This window comes from Hemibagrus wyckioides, linkage group LG15 (genome assembly GCF_019097595.1).
Source record: "Hemibagrus wyckioides isolate EC202008001 linkage group LG15, SWU_Hwy_1.0, whole genome shotgun sequence".
NCBI lineage: Eukaryota > Metazoa > Chordata > Actinopteri > Siluriformes > Bagridae > Hemibagrus > Hemibagrus wyckioides.
In genome coordinates this window covers 5234983-5257147 of record NC_080724.1, presented here as the reverse complement: position 1 = coordinate 5257147, position 22165 = coordinate 5234983, and the positions used below count along the sequence as shown (strand labels likewise).

Genomic DNA, 22165 nt, shown 5'->3' with positions numbered 1-22165 from the left:
AAAAAATGATCTATAAAGGTTCTTTATGTTTTTTTGTTTGTTTGTTTTTTAGATAATTATGTTTAGATAATGTTTAGTACCCGGTGGAGCTTAAGAGCTCTTACAAAACTTTGATTTCCATTTTTTTTAAGTGTACTGTGTTTTACTTCAGCCCCTGTCTCTACGTCCTTCAGTTTGGGCTATTGGGCTAGAATAAGGTTCAGTTTTTGGAGTCTTCACAAGCACAAAACTTATATAAAATGACTTTCTCAGTGGTTCTGTGAAAAATTAATGGAACTCATATAATTTTTTTTTAAATGGAAACCCTCTGCGTAGGGTTCCACATAATGTAGAACATTTACGGGCTCCTGGGACAAACTAATGAACAATTTAGTGTGCTATATGATCCTGTACACTGACTCCAGCTTCCCAGCAATGTATGTGATGAATCCCAGTACTTGGCGTGGAAACCTATTCTGAGCATATGATTCTCATACATCTGATACAGTTCATGAATGTTTTGACGATTAGCTGTGTATTACGCCATCTGAAATTAACAAGACTCCTCCAGGGCTGTGGGGTGTAGTTGAAGTTTGAAGCACTGGGAGGCGCTGGTTGGGCGTCTTCTCATTCGAGGAAATGCCCTGATGCTCTTTGCTCACTTTGGAGATTGACTGCAACCTCTGTATAGGAGGTGCCGCGCGAGCACTTAACGCCTGATGGATTTACATAACGTGTGATGACAGGAAGACCTCACAAATCTGAAACAGACTTTTTTTTGCACATTTATTGCAGAGGCATAAAGGTTTTTGTGGTAGCGGAATACTCGGAAGAAGAGGTGGTTAACATGAAGATCTCAGAGGTGCTGACGTCTCTGAAGCGCGCGGTGAGATTACACATTATAATCCAACTGTTTTACTAACGGCATGGCAGGTTATTAAATGTCAAACGCGTTCCCATTATAACTAATCCGTTACATCCTTATTAGAAAACAAGTGTTTTGAATTCTCGAAACTTCAGGTAAATAAAAAAGCTTTGAATGGGTTATATTAGGCGTTATAGGCAATTTTGTTATGCGTAAAATTATTTTGTGTAAAATTGCAGTCTGCACATTCTATGCCATGAGTGTGCTCTAGTGTCCTTTATGTTTTATGTATATCATATTGGTTTTATTTGTGTCAACATAATTGGTCCCAGTGGCGCAGTGGGAAGTGTTGCAGCCCAGTTTCAGGGTTTGATACCGAGCTCGGGTCTGGGTAGAGTTTTTGTGCGTGTTAGAGTGAGTTTCCTCCGGACTCTATGGTTTTCTCCCCCCTCCCAAAAACGTGCACGCTTGTGCACTACATGGTGAACAGCAAGGTCACTTTTGAATTTAGATTCTTTACATTCTTAGATTCTAGTAAGATTCTAGTCCACTAAAATAATGATCTTCCATTCACTGATATAAACGCATACTGATATGCAATGCTTTTTTATAAGGTTTGTACCATACTGTATATTACATCCAGAGAAAGCAAGTGATGTTATTTTACTGAACTTGAATTTGATGCGATTCACTGTACGTCCAAAAGTATGTTGATACCTGCCTGGGTCACACCCAGATGTGCTTTTTAGTCTGCGAACGGATTAAACAATTTCAGTGAAATACTTGTGTGTACACACTCATGAGAGTATGAGATTTGAGTTAGTTAATGATGAATACTGAATTACACACACACATACACACACATACACTTCAAACTGCTTGTAATAGGGATACATACTTGACTACACAGCTGGATATATATTTTTTTTTAACTTTAAGTCTTTCCACTTTAATCTGCCTTTCTTTATGCAGACATATACTATTATATTTTTTCCATATCTTTAAAATTGCCTTATTGCGTTCTTTTATTATTTAACATTAAATAATTGATTCCTCACTTGTGTTAACATGTCTCAAACTTTCATGAAACTCTCATTTAAGTAAACAGAACAATACGATTGCCTTGCTCAAATAGAATAGATGCTGCCTTTAAATTTGACCAAATTTTTTTGGGCCAAATTTTAATTGCTTTGAACATTGTAATATGTTTTAGAACTAATTGTCCAAACCTGACCAGGTGCATTTTGTGGATGATGTACATTTATTAGTTTCTGTGAACTACAGTGTGATGAGTGATCTGAGCCCAGCGAGCATTCAGCAGACCAGAACCAATGCCTGATTCAACCTCGCGAATGAATTAACACTATGCTGGGTAAAAAGGAGGGAGGCAGAGGCAGTAGTGGAGAGGTTTGCCAGATTGCATAACCAAACTGGTGCAATATGTGGGCCTGAGATTACAGTATTAAGATTATGAATATAAAACATGAAAAACACTAGGTATAAAATTTGTCAGATAAAATGAATTCTACGAAAGATGTAAGAAACGATTTCATTTTACAGACAAAAAGTTTCAGTTTTTTTTTGTCATGCTGCTTTTCAGGAGTGTGCGGTAAATACACACCTTAAATCATTCAGTGAATTTTGGTACATTATATATGAGTGGATGATCTGCAGCAGTGCTGTTCATCTGAATGAATGTAAGTGTTTATTTAAGTGTGACTGAAGGATGAGGTCTCTTATCCTTCCCTCTTTACCATCCCTCTTAGCCTTCTGTCTGTCCTTTCTCTCTCATCCCCCTCTCAGCACAACAGATGACAGAAAGTACATTGCTGTCACATTTAGGCAGACATGAGGCTTGTCTTGCTCTGTTTTCCTATCCCATCCCATCCCCACTCTCTCTCTCTCTCTCTCTCTCTCTCTCTCTCACTTTGTGTCTCTCTGATGATTACATGGTCAGGGTGAGGTAAGAGTTGAGTGCATCAAAGTCAAAACCATGAAGGAGTATCTCAGGCTCTATTGCATACACATTAGACTGACAGCTTCATCCATATCGCACAATACTGTGTCTGTCTCTCAGAGCGGAAGAGCTGTACTCTTCTTCCATATTGATCACCCTTACAGCATTAGTTAGCTTTAACATTGACCACTGGCATGTTTTATGTGACTTTGTTTTGAAACATGCTGGGAAAAACATTTTGTGACGGTAGCCATAACACTGACCTCACTGACCTGTAATATAAATGACATTAATTTATCTCGTTACAAAAGCACCTGTCAAGGGGTGGGATATGTTAGGCAACAAGTGCTGACCACTGCCTTGAAATTGCCTACAATGCGCACATGTGGATCATAACTAGAGCATGGAGCAATGGAAGAATCATGACATCATGACAGGTGTATGTGTCGCTTAAGGTGCCTTGCAAAAGTATTCATTCCCCTTGAACTTTTGAACAGGGTATGTCTCTACCAGCTTTGCACATCTATAGAGTGAAATTCTTGCCCATTCTTGTTTGCAAAATTGCTGAAGCTCAGTCAGATTGGATACGTCTGTGAAACAGCAATTTGCAATTCTTGCCACTAATTCTCACTTGGATTTAGGTCTGGACTTTGATGTAAACCATCCCATTGTAGCTCTGGCTGTATGTTTAGGGTTATTGTCCTGCTGAAAGGTGAACCTCCGCCCCAGTCTTATGTCTTTTGCAGACTCTAACAGCTTTTCTTCTAAGATTGCCCTGTGTTTGGCTCCATCCATCTATCTATCAACTCTGACCAGCTTCCCTGTCCCTGCTGAAGAAAAGAATCCCAACACGATGCTGCCACAACCGTGTGTTCAGAGTGATGTGGAGTGTTAGTTTTCCATCACACAAAGTGTTTTGGATTTAGGCCAAAAATCTGACAAGAGCACCTTCTTCCACGTTTGCTGTGTTCCCCACATGGCTTGTCGCAAACTGCGAACGGGACTTCGTATGGCTTTCTTTCAACAATGACTTTCTTCTTGCCACTCTTCCATAAAGGCCAGATTTGGGTACCACTAATAGTTGTCCTGTGGACAGATTCTCCCACCTGAGCTATGGATCTCTGCAGCTCCTCCAGAGTCACCATAGGCCATTCGGCTATTAATCTGATTAATGCTTTCCTTGCCCAGACTGTCAGTTTAGGTGGACAGCCATGTCTTGGTAGGTTTGCAGTTGTGCCATATGCTTTCCATTTTCGGATGATGGATTGAACAGTGCTCCATGAGATGTTCAAAGCTTGAGATATTTTTTTTATACCCTAACCCTTCTTTAAACTTATTCACAACTTTATCCTTGACTTCTCTGTTGTGTTCCTTGGGCTTCATGATGCTGTTTGTTCACTAATGTTCTCTAACAAACCTCTAAGGGCTTCACAGAACAGCTGTATTTGTACTGAGATTACACACAGACTCTAGTTTTACTAATTAGACTCTAATGAGATTAGGGCTGAATACAAATGCATGCCACACTTTTCAGATTTTTATTTGTAAAAAAAAAATGTAAAAAGCATTTTCCATTTTTGTTTCACTTCAGAATTATGTGCCACTTTGTGTTGGTCTATCTCATAAAATCCCAATAAAATACATTTAGGTTCATGGTTGTAACATGACAGTATGTGGAAAAGCTCAAGTACCTTTTGCAAGCCACTGTACCAGGGGAAGAGATGACACCAAGATGCATTTTTGGCCAATGACAGTTCAGAAATGTTTTGGAAGCACAAGGAAGACCTACCTAATATTTGACAGGTGGTTTAATGTTATAGCCGATTAGTGTATATTTTTACAAATAAAAGTAAACATCTACTTGCTTGATTTTCTTATCTGAGTTAGTTGAATTATTATTAAACATTTACTTGTACTGGTAAAAGATTTAATTAAGATTTTAATTAAGTTATTATGAGGTCACAATATTCAATTCAATTCAATTTATTTTGTATAGCGCCTTTTACAATGAACATTGTCTCAAAGCAGCTTTACAAAAGAAGAGAAACGGAGAAAGGGAAGGGGAAAAAATGAAAATAAAAAATAGTTAAAAAATAACTAAATACCTAGAAATAAGAATATATTATTAAATTAAATTATTAAACGATTTTATTTTATCCCTAATGAGCAAGCCTGTGGCGACGGTGGCAAGGAAAAACTCCCTGGGATGATATGAGGAAGAAACCTTGAGAGGAACCAGGCTCAGAAGGAAACCCATCCTCATTTGGGTGACACTAAACAGTAAATAACATAACTGTAGCAGATTAATGTCCTTTCTACAACAGCAATCAATGGCCCATGAGCAACTATTAGGTCAGTGTAATTTCTGAGGTTATTATAGACATTAGTTCTTTGCTGTCAGAAGCTGACAGATGAAATGGCAGATCTGTGATGGTGTGAAAGTCCCCAAGTGGCTCTGTCCATGGCTGTCTCCTGGTCCACACAGATCCATCCACAGCATCAGTGGGCACCACCAAGCGACGAGACTCCGACCAGGGGTAGGGCAGTGGTCACAATGAAAACTGGCAAACAGTAGGAGCTCAGGAGTGGGGTGTGTAGCTTGACAGAGAAAGACAGAGAGAGAAGGAGAAAGATATTAAGTATGATTCTGATCATGTGATGTATAAAGACAATGTAGATTATGTGTAAAGTGCAGGCATGACTAGCTATGACAGCATAACTAAAAGGGAGAGCCAGAAGGTGACAGACATGAAGGCTTTCTGGGACATAAAGCGTCCAACCACTTCACAGTCAGCAAACCTGAGCGACTTGCGAGGGTGGTAAGGCGACAGCATCCAAATATCCCAGTACATCAAACACTCTATGCCCATGGACCTTCCAGATATGCTCCTTTACCTAAGAAAACTATATATTAAAAGCTTGACTAAACAAATGTTTCTTCAGCCTAGACTTAAACATTGAGACTGTGTCTGAATCCCGAACACTTAATTGGAAGGCTGTTCCATAACTGTGGGGCTTTGAAAGAAAAAGCTCTGCCCCCTGCTGTAGCCTTTGCTACTTGAGGTACTACCAAATAACCTGCACCCTTTGATTGGAGTAGGCATGGTGGATCATAAAAGACTAAAAGATCGCTCAAGTACTGCGGCACGAGACCATTTAGTGCTTTATAGGTCAGTAACAGTATTTTATAATCAATGCGAAATTTGACTTGGAGCCAATGTAGTGTGGCTAAAATAGGAGTGATGTGTTCATATCTTCTGGTTCTAGTAAAGACTCTAGCTGCTGCGTTCTGGACTAACTGGAGCTTGTTCATGCTCCTACTGGAACATCCAGACAGTAAGGCATTACAATAATCCATACTAGAGGTAACAAAAGCATGAACTAGTTTCTCTGCATCATGAAGTGACAACATATTTCTTATCTTGGCAGTATTTCTGAGATGAAAGAAGGCTACCCTAGTGATATTATCTACATGAGCTTCAAACAAGTCAATAATCACACCAAGATCTTTTACTGCTGGACAAGATGAAACTGAAAGACCATCCACCGTTATTTTTTAATCAGAAAGCTTACTTCTAGCTGCATGTGGTCCTAGTACAAGCACTTGACTTGTCCGAGTTAAGCAGGAGGAAGTTAGTGGCCATCCATTGTCTAATGTCCTTTACACATTCTTCTATCTTAATAAGCTGGTGTCTCTTGTCTGACTTAGCTGAAACATATAGCTGTGTGTCGTCAACGTAACAGTGGAAGCTAATACAATGTTTACGAATAATTACACCAAGGGGTAGCATATATAGGGAGAAAAGCAGTGGGCCTAAGACAAAACCTTGTGGAACACCAAACATAACCTTGGTATGCATGGAGAAGTCACCATCTAGATCTACAAACAGATAACGGTCAGTCAAATAAGACCTGAGCCAGGAGAGGGCTGTTCCTTTAACACCAACAACATGTTCTAGCCTATGAAGTAGAATAGTGTGGTCAATGGTGTCAAAAGCTGCACTAAGATCCAGTAGCACCAGTAAGGGGACACAACCCTGATCAGAAGCCAATAACAGGTCATTTAGCACTTTAACCAGTGCTGTCTCTGTGCTATGATGCGGTCTAAATCCTGACTGATACTTTTCATAAATGTTATTTCTATGTAAGTATGAACATAACTGCTGTGCTACAGCCTTTTCTAGGATCTTGGAGATAAAGGGCAGGTTTGATATTGGTCTATAGTTAGACAGCTGACAGGGGTTGAGGTCCAGTTTTTTAATCAAGGGACATAGCCAGTGCTTAGGGAAGAATTTACGATTTTTAGAAGGGGTTCGGTAGCTACTGGTAATATCTGTGTAAGGACGCACTCGAGGCAGGTGTAGTAGAATCCATATGCAGATCTTTATTCACAAAAACGGCAGGCAAGAATCGGAATCGATATGGCTAAGCGAAAGGGTCAAAAACCGGAAAATCAATAACTAGCGAACATAAACCAAAACCGCAAAACCGAGACTCGTAGAAAAACAGTAACAGGCCAAGATCATACACGTAGCAGGCAATCAGGAACAATAAACAAGGCTTGGTACGTAATCCACTAGAGAGAACAATACTTCGCAGGGAACAATAGGCAGCGTGCTGCTTAAATAACCGAGTAAGACAGGAAGTGAGTTCGCAAATGTCAATATTCGGGTGATGGCTCCCTCTGGCGCTCCTTCTGCAAGCATCGTTACAGAACCCCCCCCCCTAGGAACACCTCCAGGTGTTCGTCGACGCGGGCGCCCCCGTGGACGAGGAGCAGGTCGATTCGGGAAGCTCAGATGGAATTCCTCAGTGAGCGAGGGGTCGAGAATGTCCTGTGCATTAACCCAACAACGTTCCTCTGGGCCATAACCCTCCCAATCCACCAGATACTGAAGGCGGCCACCTCGACGACGGGAATTCAGAATGGTGCGCACCTGGTAGGCAAGGGAGCCATCAATGTCCAGTGGTGGGGGTGGTTCAGTGATAACGGGGCCGGTGGTCTGAGGCTCGTGGAAGGGCTTGAGTAAAGACACATGGAAGGTAGGCGAGATACGATACGATGCTGGAAGCTCAAGGCAGAAAGAAACTGGATTAACTTGGTGTAGAATTTTAAATGGGCCAACAAACTTGGGGCTTAACTTATGACAAGGAAGTTTCAGTTTTATATTCCTAGTAGAAAGCCACACCTTTTGACCCACTTGGTAAGCTGGGTGGGGACGCCGACGCCGGTTAGCTTGGATCTCTTGTCGTCGGATCGCCCTCTGGAGACGAACATGGGCTCTTTCCCAGACCTCCTGACTACGTCTTGACCAGTCCTCAACTGTAGGCACATCCGAGGGTTCCCCGGACCAAGGAAAGAGCAGAGGTTGATAGCCCAATACACATTGGAAGGGAGTTAAGCGGGTCGAGGAGGGGCGCAACGAGTTTTGGGCATACTCAGCCCAGGGGAGAAACTCACTCCAACGGTGTTGCTCACGGCTGCAGTATGTTCTTAGGAACCTCCCAATTTCTTGATTAAGCCACTCCACTTGGCCATTTGACTGGGGGTGATACCCAGAGCTGAGGCTGACATTGATCCCGAGTTGTTTGCAAAACTCCGACCACACACGAGATGTGAACTGTGGGCCGCGATCAGAAACAATGTCCTCGGGTAAGCCATAGTGACGGAAGATGTTTTGGAAAAAGGCTGTGGCTGTTTCCATGGCAGTAGGCAGACCTTTCATGGGGATTAACTTGCAGGACTTGGAAAATCGGTCGATTACAACCATGACTATGGTGAAACCTTGAGAGACAGGGAGGTCTGTGAGAAAGTCTACTGAGATGTGAGACCAGGGTCGGCGTGGAACTGGCAGTGGTTGAAGTAGACCTTCTGGTAGCTGACGGCTCGTTTGGGATTGTGCGCAGACCGAGCAGGAACGGATAAACTCCTCGACATCATGGTTGAGCGATGGCCACCAGAATCTTTGTCGTACCAGCTGAATGGTTCTACGGGTGCCGGGGTGTCCTGAACTCAGGCTCTCATGGGTCCATCGTAATACTTGTTGGCGGAAACCTGTGGGTACATAAACTTTGGTCGGTGGACATGTTGGGGGAGGAGCCTCTGTCGATTGAGCCCGTTTGATTTCACTCATCAGGTCCCACTGCACAGGAGCTACTTGGACAGATGGCGGAAGGATAGGCTCTGGGCTGGATGGTTGCTCCAGGGTTTCATGGATTCGAGACAGGGCATCTGCTTTCCCATTCTTAGACCTGGGGCGGTAGGAGACTGAAAACTTGAATCGTGTAAAGAATAGAGCCCACCTAGCTTGCCGTGGGTTGAGACGCTTGGCTTCCCGAAGATAGGCCAGATTTCTGTGATCGGTAAGGACCAGGAACGGGTGGCGGGCCCCTTCGAGCCAGTGCCTCCATTCTTCCAGGGCAGCCTTTATCGATAGTAGTTCCTGGTTCCCTACGTCATAGTTAATTTCGGCCGGTGTGAGCTTTCGGGAGAAAAAAGCACAAGGATGCAGTTTTCTGGACTCAGGTTGACGTTGAGAAAGCACAGCCCCTATCCCACAGCTCGAAGCGTCCACCTCCACTACGAACGGCAGCTCAGGGTTAGGATCGGAGCGGAAGAAAAACTTTTCTTAAGTTTCTGAAAAGCAGCTCTGGCATGATCGGTCCACTTTAATTTCTTGGGCTTGTCTTTCAGCAGTGAAGTCATTGGGCTAGCAATGGTACTGTAGTTCCTGATGAATCTCCTGTAAAAGTTCGCAAATCCGAGGAAGCGTTGCAAACCCTTGATGGAGGTAGGTTCAGGCCAGGATGTAATGGCAGACACTTTTGATTGATCCATTTCCACTCCTTCATGCGAGATTACATATCCTAGAAATGTTACTGTGGAACGATGAAACTCACATTTCTCCAGTTTCACATAGAGATTGTGGTTGGTGAGGCGTTGGAGGACAGCACGAACATGAGAAACGTGTTGATCTAGGCTGGCGGAATATATGAGGATGTCATCTATGTAAGCAATGACGAATTTGTTTAGCATATCCCTGAACACTTCATTGATAAGTGACTGGAAGACGGCGGGGGCGTTCGTAAGTCCATATGGCATGACCAGATACTCGTAATGTCCATGTGTTGTGTGAAAAGCCGTCTTCCATTCGTCGCCTTCCTTTATCCGGATGAGATTGTAGGCGCTGCGCAGGTCAAGCATGGTGAAGATTTTGGCTCCTTGTAACTGTTTGAGGGCTGCGGGAACCAGGGGAAGAGGGTAAGGATACGGGACTGTGATTGCGTTCAGGCCTCGGAAGTCAATGCAGGGTCGAAGGCCGCCGTCCTTCTTTTCTACGAAGAAGAACCCTGCTGCCGCTGGTGAGGTAGACGGGTGGATGTATCCAGCTGCAAGGGCTGCCTCAATATATTCCTCCATAGCAAGCTTTTCAGGAAGTAACAGGGGGTAAATGCGATTCTTAGGTGGCATGGTGTTCGGAAGAAGGTCAATGGCACAGTCCCAGGGTTGATGTGTGGGTAATCTGGCGGCCTTTTCTTTACTGAAGACCTCTTAGAAATCTTGGTATTCTTTAGGGAGTGTGACTTGGAGCAATGATTCGGGGCTTTCGATAGACGTGGAAAGGCATGGACGGGTTATCCGGTTGCAAAAACAGTTCTCTAGGCAAAAGGTAGACCACCTTTTTAATTCCCCCTCCTTCCATGAAATGTCCGGGTCATGAAGCTGAAGCCAGGGAAGGCCTAGGACGACAGGGTTTGATGGTGAGGAAATAACGAAAAATCTCAGTCTTTCTCTGTGGAATAATCTACCTTTTGCCTAGAGAACTGTTTTTGCAACCGGATAACCCGTCCATGCCTTTCCACGTCTATCGAAAGCCCCGAATCATTGCTCCAAGTCACACTCCCTAAAGAATACCAAGATTTCCAAGAGGTCTGAACCTCCATGAGAGGTGTGTGGTGAGTAAGAAGGCCCTCCCCAATGGGCTGATCATTTATGGCAGTGACTTTTAACAGCGGAGTGCATGGGATAGTAGATAGGCCGAGCTCACGGACCAGGTTGCTGTCTATCAGGTTCACTGCTGATCCGGAGTCAACCAGCGCTGTGACGAAAAAACGAGGCAGGAAGAGAAACCTTAGAAACCAGCTTCACGACTCCTCTCTGGGATGTGGCAGGCTTCCCTGGGCATTGGAAGACTCTGTGACCTGGTTGTCCACAGTAGAAGCACAGCTGCAACTGCACACGGCGTTCGCGCTCCACCTCAGAAACACGAGACCTCCCCAGTTGCATAGGCTCGGTGACTTCCTCCTTCTGGCTGTGGTATTCCATAGTGCAACGTGGTGAGGAACGAGGTGTGGGGGTGCGAGTACGATGCTGGCGCCACAGGTTGTCAAGGCGAATAGCAGTGGATATGTACTGGGAGAGTGTAACATCAGTGTCTCTGCACGCCATTTCCGCCTTCAGCTCTCTAGTAAGTCCTTCCCGAAACACCACTATTAATGCCGCCTCATTCCAGCCTGACTGAGCAGCGAGCGTGCGGAACTTAATAGCAAAATCAGCAGCTGTATCAGTCCCTTGGCGTAATTCCAGTAATAGAACAGAAATGTCTTTTCCTCCTGCTGGATACTCAAACACTTCCCTGATCAGATTCGCGAAGTAATCAGCTGAGGTCTGGACCTGAGGATCCGAATCCCACACAGCCGAAGCCCAATCTAGCGCTTTGCCCGTCACCAGAGATAAAAGGAATGCGCATCTGACGCTATTGCTGCAGTATACCTCCGGCTGTTGAGCGAAAAAGTTGTCACACTGGCGCAGGAAACCCCGGCATCGATCCGCGGCACCATCAAACTTTTCTGGCAGCGCGAAGCGTGGAAATTCACTGCGTGGAGGCAGAACTGGAGCTGCGGCGGGAGATTGTTGTTGTCGTAGCAGCGCGTTGGTGGCTTTTAACGCCTCCACCTGGTCCTGGTAGAACCGGATCATATGTCTTTGGCGAACTAAGGTTGCACGAGGATCCGCTGGATTCTTTGATGGTGAAGTATTCTGTAAGGACGCACTCGAGGCAGGCGTAGTAGAATCCATATGCAGATCTTTATTCACAAAAACGGCAGGCAAGAATCGGAATCGATATGGCTAAGCGAAAGGGTCAAAAACCGGAAAATCAATAACTAGCGAACATAAACCAAAACTGCAAAACCGAGACTCGTAGAAAAACAGTAACAGGCAAAGATCATACACGTAGCAGGCAATCAGGAACAATAAACAAGGCTTGGTACGTAATCCACTAGAGAGAACAATACTTCGCAGGGAACAATAGGCAACGTGCTGCTTAAATAACCGAGTAAGACAGGAAATGAGTTCGCAAATGTCAATATTCGGGTGATGGCTCCCTCTGGCGCTCTGGTTCTGCAAGCATCGTTAGAATCTGTTTATCTGTTTAAGGAAAGATGTGGGTAAAGGATCTAGGATGCAGGTTGAAAGTTTTGAAGAAGAAATTAGTGAAATTAGATCAGGCTCTTGAAGTGGAGTGAAGCATTCAAAGCTCTGATCAGAAATAGTTATATTATCTAAAGGATTGTCTATCAAATAATTTGGTTTTAAATTAATAGTCTGCATTTTCTGCCTGATATTGTCAATTTTTTCGTTGAAAAAATTCATGAAGTCATTGCTGCTTCATATAGATGGTGTGTGCTTTTCTATAGTGGTTTTACTCCTAGTTAGTTTTGCTACAGTACTAAATAAAAAATTAGGATTGTTTTTGTTATCTTCAATTAGGGTAGAGAGATAAGCTGATCCAGCAGCACTAAGAGAATTTTTGTATCTCAGAAGGCTTTCCTTACACGCTAACTGAAATACTGGCAATTTTGTTTGACTCCATTTACGTTCTAGTTTCCTAGCTGATTGTTTTAAAGCTCGTGTGTGGTCATTGATTTTTGCTGAAAAGTCTGGGTAAATTCCAGAGACTGTTGTTTGTGTGTGTGTGAAATTCCCAGCAGAATCAGATCAGCAGAAATACTTAAACCAACTCATCTGGTACCAACAACTATCTGATCAAAGTCACAGAGATAACCATTTTTTGACTTGTATCTGCATGAGTTTTTGCATTGTGACACATGATTGGCTGAGTGTGTGTGTGTGTGTGTGTGTGTGTGTATCTGTGCGTTTGTGTGAGATAGACGCCTACGGAAAAACACTTCACACTTGATGCAGAAATATGAAGGAAAGAGAAGGTTTGTGGTAGGAAATCAGTCATCTTCCTGCACATAGACACACGACTATGCACGCACAGACACACACACACACACACACAGAACTCTTGCTGTGTGTCTCAACATCATTAGGTGTGCACTAGGGATGAGCTATTTTTAAGAGGCTATGAGTTTCAAGAGAAATTGCACCAGGTTTGTAATACTGTGTTATTTTACATCATGGTTGTATTCTTGTTATTCTCCAGCTACATGACAGAGACAGAGGTGGATGAACTGTTAAACTGTTAAAGGTACTGTACTTAAGTGCTTTCAAATCAATGAGTTTGATAGATATTAACCTGAATCTTTGCACTTCATGTTCCCATTGCCCCTTTTTGAATGAGCACCTGTTTGTAATGACATTGATCACTCATTAGTGTTACACAATTTTACAGTTTGTAAACAGCAGCAGTTGATCAGTCATGTGTAAATGATTATTATTATAACTAAAACGTTTTTTAAAAATGAGATTTTGAAGAGAGTTGCTGGAATAACACACCCAGATATCTTGGGTGTATCAGAGAAACTGGCACATTGCTATTTATATTTTACTCATGCAGTTATGATGTAAGCCAGGCAGGGGAGGCTAATGTCGTTTACAATCTAGAAGACGTTGTGACAACACTGGCACATCTTGCACAAGAGACATCTGTCTGGCTTTGGCCTTTCATGGAAGAAATTTGATATGAATCATGAAAGACATACTATTGTGTGGGTTTTCATGTTTCTTGTCAGGGTAGAGAAACAACTTGCACTGTTGCACTTGCAGTGAAAGATGGTGATTCACCCTAAATACATACACTGGAGGTGGATGTAGGCAGATCAGAAGAAGTGCCTCTGCACCACGCTTGCAGAATAACTGACATCCACATACATGCATGCAAACACTCTTTGTGGGTAGATCCAGTGACTTTTGTCTTAATGTAGCTAAATAAAGCCATATCTACACATACACTCTTAAATATCTTTAGAGGTTCTTTAAAGTGATAACGAGCCATAGAAGAAAGTTTTCAGAAGAGCTGTTTCTGTTTTATGTTTGGACCACTAACCCTAAGGATTTCATTGATTTTTAGTTTCAATTAAAAGCTGCATTTTCTGCAAAATTTGGAAATTTTGGAACATGAATATAACCTTTATATGTAACATGAACATTTCTAAAGTATAGTATATTGCCACAAAAGATTTTGCAGAGACTGATGCAGAAAATACAGGACAACAGTAAACAGGGACTATGATCAAATTAGGAAATCAAAACAGAGAACAAGGGCTTGGTATTATCAGACACATAGTGGAAACTGAACGAATATTTTGCACCACTGATGGAAGATTTCAAATTTGCCTTTTATTACTTATATTATGTATTATAAAATATCTTTACTGCCATAGTAGTGAAAAGTTCAAATAAATTCCACATCTGTATTTCAGGCTTTACCCGATTCAATGGTTTTGTGTACATAACTGCCTGTGCACTTGAACTTGTGTGGAGTTTACATGTCAATCAGCTGTGCCGTGGAAATGTATAGCTGTTTGGCAATCATCAACATGCACACACAGGCATGAAGAAAATCAGCGCTTTCAAAATTTTGTAAAATCTGGCAGAAATTATTTTGTTCACTTTGGTTTACATATAGGTTTATACATAATAATTTATAATAATTTATACATTAGATGGATAAAGCAGGCCCACTACTACTAAGTGTAGAAGATGAGACTTGTAATTGTTTATGTTGCACTGAAGAATTTACACTATGAAACTGAAAATCTCTGCCATTGGCTTTAATTTTTCTAAGGTACTATAGGGCAAGATGGAAGATGCTGGCAGTCACTTGGAGGATGCTGGCAGTCGCTTGTCTTCTCTCGGGAATTTTGAGTGCAGCATAGCAGGCATGAATTATTGATTTGCCAATGTTTGACCATAAATATAAACATTCCCTTAGAAATGTGAAAATTCTGCCTTTCAATGGACACAGAGAGCGTACCTTGGGTGTTTAATTATACACAGGAAATATATTGTGGTTGACTGAAGAGGTTGTTCAAAGTGCTTCCTGTTATTAAACCTTAAGTGATCCAGTGAGTAGCTTCTCAGTTCTTAAACAACTATGTCAGATCATGGTAATGTTACTCTGATTCAGAAGGGTCAAATTATTGTACCTGCTTCAAGCAAATAAAACAACTGAGGAGATTGCTGAAACTACTAAAATTGGGTTAAGAAATGAAATGGCCTTTATTTGTCACATATACATTACAGCACAGTGAAATTCTTTCTTCGCATATCCCATCCTTGGAGGTTGGGGTCAGAGCGCAGGGTCAGCCATGATACGGCGCCCCTGGAGCAGAGAGGGTTAAGGGCCTTGCTCAAGGGCCCAACAGTGGCAACTTGGCAGTGCTGGGGCTTGAACCCCTCATCTTCCGGTCAACGACCCAGAGCCTTAACCACTTGAGCCACCACTGCCACCATGTTAGAACGGTCTAACATGGTCTAACTTGGAAGGATAGTGGTGAATCATCATCTTCAAAGAAGAAATGTGGTTGGAAAAAATCTTGAATGATTATGATCAGAGATCACTTAAACATGATGTTATGATCTGGGGTTGCTTTAGTTGGTCAACATTATGTGCCCAAAAATGAGGTCAGCTAACTACCTGAATGAGGTTTTTCCATCAATTGATTTTTTTCTTCCCTAATGGCATGAACATATCCCAAGATGAAAATACTGGAATTCAACAGGCTCAAATTGTGAAAGACTGGTGTAGGGAGCATGAGGCATCAATTTCACACATGGATTGGCCACCAGACCTTAACCCCATTGGGATGTGCTGGTGAAGACTTTACACAGCAGTCTCCCATCATCAATACAACATTATGACAAGAAATTAATGCAACTGTGGACGGCAGTAAATGTTGTGACCTCACATAAGTTTATCGAAATTATGCTATGCCGAGTATGTGCCGTAATCAAAGCAAAAGGTGGTCAAACAAAATATTATAGTGTGTGACTTTTTTGTCCAGACACTGTTGGTTATTTATACATCCTCAAACACTTGCAGGATAATTTTTATATATTATAGCTTTAAATACATTCCTTTGTTTGTCTCATGTATCATGGATGTATCCATTTCTGAACTTTTCACCTTTCACCCCAGAGGTGACAAAATAATGTAGAATTACATTTTTCTACAGTTTAGTTGTTTAGCTTGTCTTTCTGGAGGAACATGTAAAAGTTGAGCCCAAAAACACAGCAACCGATTCTAAGGAGAAAAGAATTCCTGGTGACTCACAGCTACAGGCTCTGTGTTTCGAACCCGTGCTCCAGGTTACTGTCTGTGTGGAGTTATGCTTGCTTTCTCTGCCTGTGAATGGGTTTTCTCGGGGTACTACAGTCTCCTCTCACCTCACATAACCTGCTTGTAGTTGGATTGTCTACTCTATATTGCCCCAGAGATATCATCATGTTATCCAGAGTCACTTGCCAAAATAATATTATTGCTGTTTATAAAAAAGGAAAAAAAAGTTTCATTACATTGCATTGCATGTCATTATCGTGTGGTTGTGGGGTGGGAAGAGAGAGAAAAATTGCTGTCTTTATGCTGAACCTATAAACCTAATTTATAGCGACAGAGAGCTCGGTGGATAAAGATAATGCATGCTTATGTCGGTTCTGCTCAGCCCCCAAAGGTTCTTTTGTGTGTAATAACAGGAACAAAAAGAGTTTGTATTTATTTAGAGTTTATGAATATGACATAATTGTGACATATCAGTAAAATGATTTTAATACAACACGTCTCACGTCACAGATGACATTAAGATCGCTATGCTTGCACAATCCTGAAAACGATGCTCTGGTGTTTGTGGTAGTTCAGGGAAAATGTCTGCACTTTGCAGCTTTTATTGTTTCCTTTGTGCAAAGGCACATTTCCAGTACCATTTTTCGTGCATGTTATTTTAAATTGATATGAATTTGTTTTAACCGTAAATGATGTGTTTTGTTTCTATGCGAGCCATATGCATGTACCCTTAGTTTTCCTCACATTTGTTTTGCGGGTATGTTTAAAGTGTGTGTGTGTGTGTGTGTATGTCTAACATGCATGCATATGTGCTTTTCATAGTGGTACTACACATTTATAACTTATTTAAATGTGCCCCCATAAAGCTTCTCACCTGTTTTTAATGGCACTGGCATGACATTAAAGAGCAAACATTCTGAAATGTTAAATGTACTTGTCCTAGTTATTATAAAAAATATTACAGTCCTGAACTATTTGTCTGTATAAAAAGAAATGTCAGCTTAGAAATGAAAAATAGAAAACATTTTGTTAATATAAAATATTACTAATATTGACGTAATATTGAATTCAATAAACTAATATTGAATTAGTATAAAAAAAATGCTGCATTGTGATTCAAAAGGAGATGTGTGGACTTTTCTCTTTTACACCTGTCTCTGGAAGTTTAAAAAAAAACCCTGTTTAATGAATTTCGGCTCATCATGGAGTGAAGGAAAATCAGAAAACATCCTTTATCATTTTGTATTTTTAGTCTGCATGTGTGTGGTTTGGACCTGACCTATGTATGCACAGTGTTCACCACTGCTGCTATGGTTAGGGGTTGTTTTTAGAGACTGATGAGACTCTGATGAGTCTGATTAGAGACTGATGTTGCTATGATGAGGTCTCTCTGGATATTTTTAAAGCATACTCCCATGTGAGCAACTTCCACTAAAGACAAATTTCAGACACCTGTATATAACACCCATAAAAGGTCAATCGGGATCATCTTTCTCTGCTAATCTGCTCCGTTATTTTGGCAACTGTTCTTTATTTCCTGTCTTTCAGCTGCAGATATTGGTGTTTTTTAACTCGAGCCCACACCGGAAAAGGATGTCCATAATTTACAACAAAATAATACTAACACTGACTAATCCAGTTATTTTTACTGGAGCAATTTGCAAACCTAAATGCAATTTTGTTGCATAAAATGTGTTCTATTTTGAAAAGTTATAGGAAAATACCATCATGTAATAGGCAATAACAGAGATGCAACAAGATGGTAAAAAAGGGCCTCAACAATGAGATATGCCTGCGATCAGATCAATTTATTTCCTCAGTGGATTTCCATGTACCCTCCTCGATCACTTTGGTTGCTCTGAAGACCTGATGAAAGAATTCTTGTTGCAGAGCCAAGTTTATTTTGACAGCCTGCAACCCCAAGCCCAGCTTAGCTCAGTTCAGGTTCACCAGTCAAGCCCGCTTTTGGTTGCCATGGGAACCACGGGCCTAGAAAAAGTATATCACAAGAAATCACATGTTTCATGAGAGCAGTCTACAGGAAGATGGACTTTGATTTAGGTCATTTTATAGGGAGGACCTGCCTGTCAGCCAAACCCACTCAACCATTCATGATTTACTATGATAAGAGGAAGGCTGGAAATGAAGAGAATGTGAAGCCTCCAGCAGCATTCTAGCCTGAAGCTGACATTGTGACATTCACTTCAGAGCTCCCTCCAGAGGCAGATGGCGAGAATGTCCTAATCAAAGCTAATAATTCTGTGAGATTGATAAAACTTTATCAGGTGATGTGAATATACTTTTGACGCGGTAGCACAGAATGGTGCGTATATTATGACTAAGACACATTTTAAATGAGGCAATGAACAGAGACTGGAAATGTAACTGTATTTTCTATATGTAAGAACCCTGCATTAGGTCATGTCATGAAGCATGTATAACTCATCTGTCCTTTTGTGTGAAGTGACATAAAACATAATTAAGAGTGTAATAAATTTCAACACGATCATAACCCATATAGTTCAGGTAATATCAGTAAAATGTTCATATACAACCATTCAGGATCCAGCATGTACTGTTGAAATTGCATATGACCCACATACAGAAGTGGGCCAATATGATGTGCAGTATTGACTGCCTTGCAAATCTTACAAAGCCTTGTCCAAACCAGAAGAGAAATAAAGAGAACAAATCTAGGGCTATCAACACTTGAATTACGCAAACAGTAGTGTCGTTTTTTATACTCTACTTTTTTAGTGTTTTTTCACAGGTAACGCTCTTTTTTCCACCATTTCCTTTGCATTTCATAGCCACTGAATTTGTGCCCTTTTCTGTTTTCAGAACAGCATATACATTCACCACACACACACACACACACAAACAAAATGTTTGTGAGATATGTGAGCTGCTGGGAGAAAAAGTGAAGATGTAGTTAGTTTGTAACTTTTCTGTTGTCTTTAAATAGATTAAGCTAGCAGGAGTGCAACCACCGGCACTCCCTCGTTCTTAGTCATCATCTTTTTCATTATGTTCACTTCTGTTTAATTATTTTATTCTGTTCTTCAGTCACCCTGTTGTGTAGTATATTTTGGTCCCTGCATTTTGCCTAAAGTCTTTTGGATTGTTCCTAATATTGTGAACTGATTCTATTCACTATCCACTCTCCAAGTGTTTGTGACAATGATAGTACATTATATGTACTATATATACAGTCTAAAACTGTATATAGATAGTAATAATCTGAGAGCATTCCAACTTGTGTTAGTTTGGATGGCTAAAGTCCTTCACTGTCTACATGGTCTTGGTTCAGCATCGCTTGCTGTAAATAGACTACAGGTCAGGGAGCGTAGATCGGATGGTACATTGGTAACTCAGTGCACCACCCTCTGGAGTGCTCGTCTTATGTGCTTGGTACCGTTCCCAACTAGTGATGCTTTCTGTCAGAAGGGTCTCAATGGTGTGGGTGTTCTTTAGCAATGGCTGTAACTCCTAGATGATTAATGTAATATTTTTGCTAATCTCCTGAAACCAAAGCTGAAAATCTACACTTCAGTCACATATTAATTACTTCATTTCATATCTATTGTAGTGGTATACAAAAGCAAAATTACAAAAAATATATTACTGGCCAAATACCTATGGACCCTACTGTATATCATTCTTGGCAGCTCGAACCAATCTGGTCATTTTCTTTTGACCTCTCCTATCAACAGGGTGTTCCCACCAACAGAACTGTTGCTCACTTATTGCTTTTTTTTGCACCATTCTCCATCATGTAAACCCTATTTTGGACCACAGCACAAACAGCACAAGTGACCATAAAAAATGTTGTATGCTCTGTATGTATATATGCTGTATTCTTTTACCTGCTATCATTGTACATTGTGTGAAACATCAAACTTAAATATGCTAAACAACTACAGGTTAGCAGGATACAATGGCATTTGTGAAGAACAACACTATACATATATAGACTTTGGAGAAGTATCAAGTTGAAGTTTTCACTGGGTAGTAATTTACTCTTAGATTTACACCACAGGGTTACAGCCCCAATGATGCTGTATTGGGATGCCACCCTCAGCTTTCTGACACATTTGGATATGGAGAAATGATTTTACTGTATTCTACTGTGTATGTACAGTATATGACTATAAAAGTTCCATTTAAATTAATATAACTACTATTTGCTATACTTATTCATGGATTGTAGTTTTGAGAAACAATGCCTTTTATTTCAGCCTCATTTTTGTTTTCTCAGGTTCACAAGACTGTGTGGAGTGTGTAGAAGTTGTGTATGTTCCTCAAAGAATTGGTCCTCCATGGATTTTTTGGCCCTCCCTTATGGTAAAATGCTGGTTCTGGGGGCCATCTCTGCTGCCTCAGCCTTTGTTGTCACCATCCTCATTGTGCTGGTGTGTGTGGGATGTCACACGTAAGTAAAGACCATTTCAACATTAACAGAAAACACTGAATTATTCAAATTTTGGTAGCACACATAAAACTCAGGGGTATAAGCTATTACTGTACAATGAGAATAATGGCTAAGGTTACTTACATGATTGCAAGTGAAATGATAGTTCCAACATGTACACTATATGGCCAAAAGTACATTCCACTCTAAAAGCAATGGAACAGCAAGGTCTTTTTTATGCAATACGTTGATCAACCATAACATGATAGGTGTAGTGAATAACATTGATCATCTTGCTAAAATATCAATATGCAGTGATTGGTACCTACCAAAAGAAAGGTTTAAAAAAAATGACAACCAGGGACAGGGCTCATCGATGTATGCGGGAGCATATATATTAGAATGGGATTTTTTCCTTCCCCTTTACTTACTGACTCTCTACAGAAATACAATTAAATTAATGATTTAGATATCCAGAGAATTGTTTAAAATAAAAAATCTAAATAATCGATTTATAATTAAATAACTGAAGTCTTCAACTTTATTTTATTTAATAGTCTAAATAAGGTTTACGTTTTTTTAGTGTGAAGTGTCAGGATGAAGTTGATGGTGAAAGATATGGTAGTTAGCAAAGCTTTAAACCGTCCTAGGAGCCTAATTATGACAAACATGGTGACACAATAATGCCACGACTCAGACTCTACCAAGATCTTTCTAAAATGTATTGTTTCCTAAAATAGAAGATCCTGTACAGACATGAGCTCTTCTTTCCTAAATTCAATTTATTATACTCAGTATGGTCATTCCATAAAAAACATAACCAAGCAACCAAGAGGTAGTAAAGCAATCCTACTTTATACCAGCTTACATAGGTCTGCACAGAACTTTATACCAACATATACCAAGCATAACAAATAAGAGATGTGCAAAGCTGCCAGCAATTCTCTACTTCTCACTCACAAATGAACATTAAATGCACTAAACAAAAGACTTATCATAGAAGGTCAGCAGGTGGCACAAGACATTGTTTTCAGCAGAGTTATCAGTAATGTTGTCAATGTAATATCTCCCTCTCTTAGCACCTGGACAGTGCAATTGTAGATAATTAGTTTTCCTATAACTGTACACCTTATAGTCAAATACAATTGTGTAACCAGGATTTCTTACGCAACTTATGAATACGAGCATCATCATAATTTCTGAATTTATTATAGTGAAGTTCAATGATGGAGACTTGAGGGTAAATTAACCCTCCAGATCTGCTCCTTTACCTATGGAAAAAACTATTCACATAAGGCTTGCCTAAACAAATTCAGACATGTTTTCAGATTTAAACACTGACTGTGTCTGAGTCCTGAACACTAATTGGAAGGCTGCTCTATAACTGCAGGACTCTGGAGGAGAAATCTCTGCCCCCTTTGCTA

The 22165-nt window shown here is 40.9% G+C and overlaps 1 protein-coding gene across 3 annotated transcripts in view; it reads left to right on the top strand.

The window, feature by feature from the left end:
• Positions 1 to 635: 635 nt before the first annotated feature.
• LOC131366425 (uncharacterized) overlaps positions 636 to 22165 on the top strand; it is a 38772-nt gene continuing 17242 nt past the window's right edge. Inside the window, exons 1-2 of one of the 3 annotated variants that reach the window (XM_058410914.1) lie at positions 636 to 865; positions 20589 to 20762. In XM_058410914.1, the coding sequence (XP_058266897.1) occupies positions 20650 to 20762 (113 nt within the window). In that variant the 5' untranslated portion in view covers positions 636 to 865; positions 20589 to 20649. Of the gene's footprint in view, positions 866 to 13056; positions 13298 to 20588; positions 20763 to 22165 lie in introns of those variants that run through there. The other 2 variants (XM_058410913.1, XM_058410915.1) reach the window with 2 other exon arrangements.